The 10,186-nt window shown below is 49.1% G+C and overlaps 1 protein-coding gene across 1 annotated transcript; it reads right to left on the reverse strand.

Annotated features, from left to right (window-relative positions):
• Positions 1-1,294: 1,294 nt before the first annotated feature.
• Positions 1,295-9,839, reverse strand: cpxm1a (carboxypeptidase X (M14 family), member 1a). Its single transcript, XM_076049538.1, has 13 exons — positions 9,438-9,839; positions 8,554-8,663; positions 7,609-7,748; positions 7,419-7,503; positions 6,960-7,110; positions 6,755-6,837; positions 6,538-6,661; positions 5,803-5,999; positions 4,191-4,379; positions 3,362-3,656; positions 2,696-2,835; positions 2,501-2,603; positions 1,295-1,990 (listed from the first exon to the last, which is right to left on the reverse strand). Exons 1-13 carry the CDS (start codon positions 9,778-9,780, stop codon positions 1,662-1,664), a joined length of 2,289 nt encoding a protein of 762 aa, XP_075905653.1. The 5' UTR covers positions 9,781-9,839; the 3' UTR covers positions 1,295-1,661.
• Between the last annotated feature and the right edge of the window lie 347 nt (positions 9,840-10,186).

Here is a 10,186-nt window from a genome sequence, read left to right on the forward strand (position 1 = left end):
ACTGACTGACTGACCCGGTGGCTCTGACTTTTTAAACATTCAATCGCCTCACACTCTTATTCTGTGCGTTTATCCCTCTGCAAAAAAAAAGAAAAAGAAAAGAAAAGAAAATATAACGGCATATCTAACCAGTTGGAGAACAAACAAGTGATGACTGGTGTTATTCCATGTTTTGTGTCATGACCTCTCCAATCCCATCATTTCAGCTCCCGCGTTGTGTGTTTGGGTTTGTCGCGAGTTGTGCAGGAGCAGGAGGTCTGGGAGGGAAGCTGCAGTTTTCCTCTTTCTTTCTCTCTCTTTCTTTCTTTCTGTAACCGAACCACAGCAAAAAGAAATTGCCAGTCTGGTCACATTTTCACAGGCCGAGTCGGGCCACTGAGTTGTTGTCGAACGCGGCGACAGTGTGGAAGCCGTCCAGCCTTGGCCCCGCCCACCTATACATTCAACCCCCGCCCCCTCTCGACGGCCGTGCCATGCCGACGAAATGCTTCTTTCTTTTCAATCGGCGGAGCTGATTTTATTGCTGCAAAAGCTCGCACGGAGCCGGCCGCCTGTTAGCGTAGCAGCTCCCCCAACACTAAGGAACGAAGATGAAGGAACAAAAAAAGAAACTCAATGTAAAGAGATAAAAAAAAAGAAAAAAAGAAAAAGGATCTGAGTACTGTTTGTGAGCACTGTGTGAGTCTCAGCTCTCACACCGAGGGTGGGAAAAAAAAGAAGCCTTTTTACCTCATTCCAGTTTCACAATGGGGGGATTCTACCGCCCCCTTGTGGAAAAGATGATGTCCTCTCCACTGCTTGATTTGCTCTCACAACATTTCTGACGTCGAGTCTTACCTGCCGTCATCACTAAAAGTCCCCCCCCCCCCCACCCCCTCTTTTTTTGTTTTGTTTTGTTTGTTTAACATTGATTGATCGGTATTCTGTTGTGGATTAATTGAATGTTTTCTCCTCGGGTTTTTGCTGTCACCTGACCTGCTCCCAGCTGGAGGGGGAGGGACTTAAATAATTTGAAAGCCTCACACTAAAAAAAAACAAAAAACATTAAAATGGTACTTTGTCATGACTAAAATTAAAAATTCCGTACATGAATATATTAGATTCCTTTGCATCCAGAATTGTTTCAGTCAATGAATCAACAAGCTATATATATATATATTATTTTTTTTAAAGAGAAAAAAAAAAGCTTCTTGCATGAGGAGAAATTGACCACTAGAGGGCAGTAACAACGCAACGCAACAAACAGTGTTTTTTTTTTTTGGAATCTTTTATTGGTCCAGTCAGACCTAAGTCACCAAAAAAATGCTAAAAACGAGTCACATATATCAGACCAGCTGATGTTTAAATTTCAACTCAGTCGTCTCACAGATAAAATACAAACAAAACAGCATCCTCAGCTGCACTGTCAGGGGGTCGGGGGGGTCACTAGACACTTTGAGGGAAGGTGTCTGTCTTTGGGAAGATCTGTCACTCAGATTCTACACCTATGTTTATCTTTCTTTCATCCTTTCTTTTTTTTTTTTGAAAAGAAAAAGGCCAGTGCTCTTTTAAAGTGAGTGGTGTGGAAGATGTCGGTGCAGTCTGGTGCTTGGGATTCTTATCGTCAAACAATCCAGTCAGTAACACGCCCTGGCCTCCAGGGGGTGGTGTTCTCCGCACCTTCACGCCCTGCGGGCTCTCCTGGCCCGCCGCTGCCTCTGCTGCTGCTGCTGGCCCTCGCGGCGCCGGTTGACGACTTTGGTGCTGGCCCGGAGCTTCCGCAGCCGCAGCGCCCGCAGCCGCAGCTGCAGGTCCTGGGGGATCTTCCCGCCCTTGGCCCGGATCTCCTTCAGCCGCTGGATGGGCGTCGGGGTCAGGTTGAAGTCGCAGATGGTGGCGCGGGGCTCCATGCCAACGTGGCACTGACGCTTGGACGGGAAGTAGCCCTCCGCCCAGACCACCACCTGGTACTCGCCCGGGTTCAGCAGGCGCCAGTAATCCCCATCAGCAGCTGACGACACAAAGGGTCAAAGGTCAGCTGAAGCTCAGCGACTCCCCGTCGCTCAGCAGGTCTCGTCTGCTTTCAGCGTGTCAGAGCATGGCTTGGCCAATCAGCAGCCTCCCCCTAGCTAGCTAGCTAGCACACACGGCTTAACTGTTATTGGCTTTGGGCTTACTTCTGCATTATGTGGCCCATAGAGCATGTAGCAGTAGTGCCATTACCCATCGTGTCTCTGTAACACACGTGATACATGAGGACGCATCAGCCAATCAGAACGAGTCGAGACACAGCAGCTGTGACGTAGCGCTGGCAATATAAAACTCTTTTCTGGGGATTTTCTGGCCTTTGTCATTTTTTATTAGATTTCTTATGAACCACGTTTCAGGTCAAAGGTCGTCCTGTCAGCCGTTTTACAAGCGTTTACTTTTATATTGCGGTCTGAAATGCTTTTTGGGCCACATGGGTTTTTTTTGTCGGCTGCAGTACCTCGAGTGGCCACTGGATAGGTTTGTGACCCACCTGATCGGATGTCGTGGTCGTGGTCCTCCACCTTGATCACAGCGTCAGCGATCCCTCGTTTGGTCAGCTTGTCTCGGATCACACCCTTGATGCCTCTGTGAATCTGAAACACAAAACAGCAGCAGCGTCCTTAACCTTTCGCTTCCTGCCGAGGTGGTATTTGATCTGAGTTTGGGAACCAGTCGGTTTTTTCACCTGCTCCATGTAGAGCAGCAGCGACTCCCTGTTGTTCTCCCACTCGACGGGAAGCTCGCTGGCGTGAGGGAACTTGTCACAGGACAGCTCCACCGTCACCTCGAAGCAGTTGGTGTGCAGGTAGCTGAAGTCGTTCATGCCTGGAAGAGACGTCCGCGATGCAAACCCAGACAATAGAAAAAAATGATTCTTAAATCAGGTCGGGAAGGGAAGAAAATAAGGATATGATTGATGTTTAACAGGCCTCTGTAACCCATGTGATGCATCAGGACACATCAGCCAATCAGAATGAGCTGAGCCTAGGAATGTAAAACTCTTTTTTTAATGATTAAACTGTGTTTTGAGGCCAAAGGTCATCCTGTCAACCGTTTTACGGGCGTTTATTTTGGTGTTAGGGTCTAATGGGGGGAAAAAATGCTTTTGGGCCGCGTGCGTTTTTTGGTTGCAGTACCTCGAAGGGCCACTGGGGTGGGAAAGCTGCTCCGCCACATTGCCACCTTGGCATCCAGTTGTGGGGACAGTGATTTTTTTCCTCGCGGGATTCTGCAGTTTCGCAAGTTTCACAGGCATCAGTGGCTACTTTCTGTGTGTGTGTGTGTGTGTGTGTGTGTGTGTGTGTGTGTGTTGCCGGGAGACACGGGGGGGGGGCCTCCGGTTGGGACTCACTGCCCGGGACGGTGTGCCAAGCGCCACCGTTGATGATGTTGCGGTGCTGCTGGAAGTCCTCGTAGTGGCAGATGCGGCGGTCGGGGTTGGCCATCACCAGGTTGGTGGAGGCGTAGACGGTGGCCAGCCAGCGGAAGAAGGCGTTGTCGGCGGTGGGCGTGTCCTCCTGCGGCGCCCAGTCCCGGGTGCAGTCGAAGGGGTAGGTGATCACCAGCTCGCCGCCGTGCAGGTTGGCGCTCAGCACGAAGGGGATGTCCTCCATCCAGCTGATGACAGCGCGGGTCTCCGGCGCCACCTGCAGGTGGATAGATGGGACGGTGGCGTGACGTTTAATGAACGAATGGAGAAAACCTTTGAGAATATATTTTTTAAAAAAAAAGTGTTTATAATTTGGAAGTAAAGATTAATTATGTTAAAAGTTATGTAATTAATTTAAAATTGCAACAACAACAACAACAACAACAACAACTACATTGCTGCTGGAAACATCAGCACATGCTTCTGTTTTAGCAGAGAAAGTGTGACTCAACACTCAAACTCTCCTTCCTGTGGGCAGGGAATCATTTCCTGTCTCTGGACCCAGACTCGGTGGGAGAAGCTGACTAATGACCTACAAACAAAGTGTCCTACATTTAATCTGCAAAGTCAAAGTGGGATGGGGCTTTGCTTTTGGTTTCTTTGCTTGCCTGAGTCTGTTAAAATAACTGAATTCTGATTTGTTGCTTTTTCCGTGGAATTGCGAAGTTGTTTCATTTTTTTTTTTTTTCCATTTTAATCTGAACTTGTGTTATTTTCCCATTGTCTTGTGCCGGGGCCTCTCCCTCCTCACCATGGCGTCCTCCTGGGTGTAGTACTCTGGGATGGGGATGTAGTGGTTGGGCGCCTTTTCTCGCTCCGACATGGCCTCCGCCGTCTCCTGGCTGTCCCACATGATGTTGTTGAGGTCGGGGAAGTTGTGGTTCAGGTCGATCCCCTCGAAGCTGTAGCGTCCGTCGGCCCACCCAGCCAGTTCAGAGCCCTGCAGGTAATGAACACCTTCATATTTAACGGCTCCTCTCCACTCTCTCGTGTTGTTTGTTGTTTTTTTTCGTACTTGTGGATTCTACATTGGATACATTTTTAATTTGCCTTTGCATCCCGATCATAAAACTGCCAGACATCTGCCACTCTGGTCCGAGACTGTGGAGCAGCCCTGCTAGAGGGCATCTGGACTGCAGAGACTGCTGATGGGTTTGTTTTTTTTAAAAAGGAAGCTCAACGCTCACCTGATCAGTTTGGCCTTTTACTGATAACTTTTACCTTTAACACTGTCTTTTAGCTTTTAAAGGCCATTGTCCTATTTTCCATTGTATCTTAGCGTTCTAGGTTATTTTTATCGTGTTCTATTGTCCTTTTGCTTTGACGTCTTTTTTTATTCCAGTGTCTTTTAGATGAGTTGTTTTTTTGTTTGTTTGTTTGTTTTTAGCTCCAATATTTTCTCATGAGGAACACCCTCCACACCCGGTGGTGTGTCTAGTCCAGCGTTGTTGGGATTACTCCATAAAAGTAACCCAACTACTGATTACTAATGACTTCTTTTAAAAGTAATCAAAGTACTTCTTTAACTACTTTGTTTCGAAAGTAATCAATTACTAATGACTTATTACTTTCGTTAAAAAAAAAAAAAAAGATAAAGTAACAGTTGAGAGCGTCTTGTTCCCTGCACATCACGTACAAGGAACCACAATATTCTTTGATTTAGACGAGATGAACTCAAAATCATGTTTGCATTTCCAGCTGTTTTTTTTTTTTTTTTCTTTTGCCGCCGCCCCGCTTGTTTGGGTGCGTCGTCACACATCAATGACTTTGCATGCACGGGCTACATCATCAATCTGCGACATCTTGGTTTTTGGTTGTTTTTCTAAATTTCAGACATTTTTAGCTTGCAAAATATTTCAGAAAAGTAATGGAATCGTTCCTTGATAAAGTCATTATGATATAATCACCAGTTTTGCCACAGTAATCCCGTTGCATTACTCTGTTACTAAAAAAAAAAAAAAAAAAAAAAAAGCATCTCAATTACAGTAGTGGATTACTTGGTAATAGATTACTCACCAACACTGGTCTAGCCTGCCCACAAGAGGGCATCATCCTGGGCACCCCTCTCAGTGTTGATGCTCTCCTCCCCCAGAAGAGGTTGTTTCCTCTCATGGTTTCTCAGTGACCTGCCATGTTGCTACACTGACTGTTTCTGTGGCGCGTGGTGTGTGCGTTTGGGAGGAGGGTGCGGCTTTTTAATTCACTAACTCAACGCATTTCTGTTAAACTTATTTATTTTTCGTCAAGCACTTTGTATTGTTTTTTGTTTTGTTTTTTTGTACCAAAGGTGCTATATAAATAAAGTTTGATTTGATTCAAAGGACAACTGCCTGTGCACTGCCTGGGCGGGTCATGTGACCCACCTTCACGTAGGCTTCTTCGTATCCGTCGGGGTTCATGGAAGGCAGGAGATGAATGCGGGTCTCGGTCACCAGCCGGACAACGCGCTGGTTGCCCCTCTTGTACTCCCGGCAGAGGTACTGCATGAGGTTGAGGACCAGCTCCCGGCCCAGGGCCTCATTGCCGTGCATCCCGGCCACGTAGCGGAACTCCGGCTCCCCTGCGAAACGAGGAAACGTTTAACCCAGACCAACGGAGGTCTACGTGGCCAGCCACCCATTTCTCATGAGTCGGCCAGACTTTGAATTCCTTGACACTGACTTCCGAGATCCGCTCCGGATTTGTTGGAACTTCTCTCTGAGTGAAATGCAAGAAAGATGCGTCTCTCTGGGTTTTAGTACGCCCGTTAATTTGAGCTGTGAGAGTGCAGAGAGATTTGAATCAGCCGTTGTCATCACAATCCGAGCCGCACCATTCTGGAAGTCTCATTTTTGTTTTCTTTTTGCATCGGGTGTGGCTCTTGTTTCAGAAAAAAATATATATTTCTCCGCATTAATCAAATAAGAAATGAGACTTGGCCTGGCCCGAGGACAGGTTCACGTGAAATATGGTGTTTTGTAAGGAGAGAGAAGGAGAAAGTGTGTGTGTATTCACACCAGACAGTCCCTGCGGGCCGAAGCTGTGGGCCCTGGCTAAATGCTGCAGAGGCTGGATCTGCTCCAGGATGAACCTTAGGCCTCTCGGTAAAAGTTCCATACCTAATTCATGCTTGCTGGGGTTGTCCGAGATGACCATGACGTAGAGCTTGAGGCCCGTGTAGCTCCTCCCGATGGTGTAGACGTGGGTGATGTCCGGACACTGGTCCGTTACGGACTTCATCAGCTGCACGATGGAGGAAGAAGGCCGAGCTGAGTTGAGCCCAACCGGGACGTCTCAGGAGGGTTTAAAACACAAAAAGTGCTGCGCCGCCCTCACCTTCCTCATCTCCTTGTAGTTGTGGTGCCTGAAGTCCAAAGAGTCTCGCGCTGCCGCCAAGTCGTCCTCTAAGGCGTTAGCATCTACGAGGAGAGACGCAGACAACAAATTATTTATTTTATTTTTTCAGTAAACGAGCTGCTGCATCTCTCCGCTGCCGCTCGTTAGCAGTGAAGACTGGACAGGAGACACCCAGGACTCAGACCTTTGACGCGGCAGCCGAGGATCTCGGCTCGCAGGCAGATGGTGCCGTTGACGTACCACGTCTGGGGGTTGATGCGGATGAACCGTGCTGCGGTAGGAGTCGGCAGAAGAGCCAGAACCGGCGTCTCTGGGTTCTGGTTCCCTTCAAAGATCTGCAAGATGGTACGTGACATCACATGATGCAGGGGTGGCTGTCATGTATTTGTTCATTTTTGGCTTTTGGAGGCACAAATGAGGTTTTTCTTGGGGTTTTGTTTTTTTTTAAATTCCTCCCAACTACAGTCACTGACTTTTGTTCTCATCTTGAGGTTTCTCTCCTCTGTTCTCTATCTGACTCAGCTCTTCAGAAATGTGTTTTCAATCTGCTCTGAGCTCCAACCGTCACAATGCCCTCCCACCCACCCACCACCGCCACCACCACCGCCACCGCCACCATGTCGCACTCTGAGCGGCTGCTTACGGCTTCTTCTGTCCCGTTCATGCAGGTCTTCCAGCTGACAGAGTCGTTGCTCAGCTGGACTTTGTAGGTGTGGACCCAGTCCCAGCTACAAGAGGGGACACAGAAGCGGTCAGTCCGTCAGTGACACTGTGCTGCGGCGGTCTAACGCTCGGTCCGGTAAGCCTAGGTGTGGATCTGGGTACTACCTGACCTCCAGATGGAGTTCCTGCCCTGCAGGATGACCCCGGTGAAGAGCGTGAGGTGGATGGCGTCCACTTCCAGCCACTGGTGCCGGTCCTCGTTCCGGGCGCACCAGGCGCCATCGTGCATGTCGCCGTCCTCGATGCCCGACTGAAAAGATAGGTGGCACAGAGAAGGTGGGTGTTTGTTTTTTTTTGTTTGTGCTTCACCTCGACAGGAACCGTAGCGAAAGATATGAGCGCGGACCCAGACTGGGACGACAGAGGGTGGGTTGAAGCTGAGCAGCGACAGTGCTGATTGACTGACTGACTGCGGAGCTTGTGGAGTGTAGTGGACTGCGTGTATTGAGTGTGAAGCGTGAGGACAGAGGTGGTGTGTTCAGCACAGTCCTGGGTGTCAGTGGGTGAGTCGTCGTTGATAATAATGCTGATATCTCATGTTCTGCAAGATTCAGTCACTCAGGCTCAGAGTAATCAGTGTCTCCATCCTGTCAGTCAACCAAACAACAGAGGAAGGTCCCCTGTTCTTGTCGTTTCCGGCCATGGGACTCAGTCCCTTGTGATGTCACAAAGGGCACTGAACTGACACCTCCCTCCGGTCAGTGACCACACCTCCAGGCCAACTGCTGCGTCCGCCCTCTGAAAACCACTTTCTGTTTAACCCCTTCCAAACGTGTGGAATGTCCAAGCGTCAGTTTTAGCAGGAGGATGTAAACACAGGGCTAAATGTGCTGGTTTCTGTGCCCCTATGCAGACTATCAAGTCCTCCGGGTGGTGTTCTGTAATGTTGCTGATGTCTCACGTCTATTCAGTCGTGTCTCCGACGATCCCTCAGCCTCAGCTGAGATTGTGATCTTCTCACGACTTTCTGTCTCCTGTTTTTGCTCAGCTCTGTCGACACAGGCGGCTCGCTGCTCCTCTGCCTCTAAAGCTTGTTTTTACAAAGTGTGACCCACCTGGATGTTCAGCCTGCCCCGGTGAGGACCCAGGCCCATTCGCTGGAAGGAGGAGGCCTGAAGCTGGCTGTCGTCCACCCGCAGCGACTCCAGCCCGAGGGGAGGACAGTCTGGTAGGAACAAAGCCAGCAAGAAGATTGTGAACCTTCACAAGACTTTGTGTGCCAAGAATCCTCATTCTCTCCCCTGTGAGTCAGCAAAAACATGGCTGGTGCGTAATAAGAGGTCCACACAGTTTCTGTGGAATATTTCTGATCACATCGGAGGGTTTGGAGGAACTCTGGAGGCCCTTCTCCAAACAAACTGCAGAATGTAATCTGAGCCCTCCATCTGCAGGGCCTGCACAGAAAAATGTCCCGCAGAGTGAGAAGACAAGGGTTACAGCTGCAGGCTCTTTCATGGGTTTGGGGAGGGGAAAAAAATAAAAGCCCATCAATCGCAAACTCTTTTTTTGTACTGGCAGAGCACATCAGGCCCCGTTTGTTCTCGGTTGGTTGGGAATCACCGACATCTTGGAAAACTGAGGAAGATCAGTGAAGCAGTGATTGGTCAACGGTTGTTTGGCAGCAACTTCTGTTTTGTTTTTTGTTTTTTATATATATAAATGTCTTATATTCTTTCTTTTTTTTACTATAAGACTGCCGACTCGGGGTACAACGCACACGATTCCCAATGTGCCTGGAATGTCTGTTTTATGCACAAATGGCAAATAAAGAACGTTGAACCTTGAACCTGTTATCTATTTAAAAACAAATGATTGAGTAATGAGAACAAATGCACCAGCCACAAAATGAAGGCTGGTGTGACTAATGTTCCCATCCATTAATTACAATAATTCACACCAACGACGAGGTTCAACCAGCGACGCGACTCGGCCCTCCTACCCAGTTTGTCGTCCTCTCTGCTCTTGTCTTTTTCTTCTTTGCCCTTTTCTCCCCCTCTGCCACTTCCGCGGTGTGACTGTTTGCCTCCAGAGGTGGTGGTGCTGGCCGGCCTGGTGGGAGCGGCGGTGTGGGGATCCTGCACAGTGGCAGGGCCTGTGGTGACGCTGGTGGAGGTGGAGGTGGAGGTGGAGGTGGAGGTGGAGTTGGTGGTGATGGTGATGGTTCTGATGGTGGTGGAGGTAGACGGTGAATAGACCTCCGTCGGTGCCTCGTCCGTCAGCGCTGCACCCAGAAATCCTGCGAGGAGAAGCAGAGCAGCCGGTGAGCTCAGGAACTTTTCCATCGTTTCCTTTGTGCTCTGCTGCAGAGTGACGGGGGGAAAAAACTTCCCCTGGAAGTTTATGCGGATTTGGGAGAGCCATACCTCCATCCACATCCCTCCAACTCCTCCTCTTCCTCCTCCTCCTCCTCCTGCTCCTCTGTTCTACCACCGCCCCTCTCCTCTCCTCCCCTTTCCTCCCGCCAGAGTACTCACACTTTATGTAATGTGTGTAATGAGGGCATAATGCTGGGAAGCAGGCTGCCCCTCCAAAAACCAGGAACTTACTCACTGACTCAACATGAGTGTGTTTAAGATCTTACTTAATTGTCCCACTTCTGATGAGACATCCGAGCAAGAAACAAACCCCACATGTCGACTTTGGTTCCTTCCGCTGGGCATTTTTGTGCTCCAAAACCAAGACCAGATA

The sequence above is a fragment of the Nelusetta ayraudi genome, unplaced genomic scaffold (genome assembly GCF_046127955.1).
Source record: "Nelusetta ayraudi isolate G7.1 ecotype Tasmania unplaced genomic scaffold, CSIRO-AGI_Nayr_v1 ptg000117l, whole genome shotgun sequence".
NCBI lineage: Eukaryota > Metazoa > Chordata > Actinopteri > Tetraodontiformes > Monacanthidae > Nelusetta > Nelusetta ayraudi.

Coding starts and splice junctions, on each gene's coding strand:
- cpxm1a (XM_076049538.1), bottom strand. CDS start 9,780: ATGGAAAAGTTCCTGAGCTCACCGGCTGCTCTGCTTCTCCTCGCAGGA. Junction 8,664..9,437: donor CAGAGAGGACGACAAACTGG/GTAGGAGGGCCG, acceptor TGTTCCTACCAG/ACTGTCCTCCCCTCGGGCTG. Junction 7,111..7,418: donor TGAACGGGACAGAAGAAGCC/GTAAGCAGCCGC, acceptor ACCATCTTGCAG/ATCTTTGAAGGGAACCAGAA.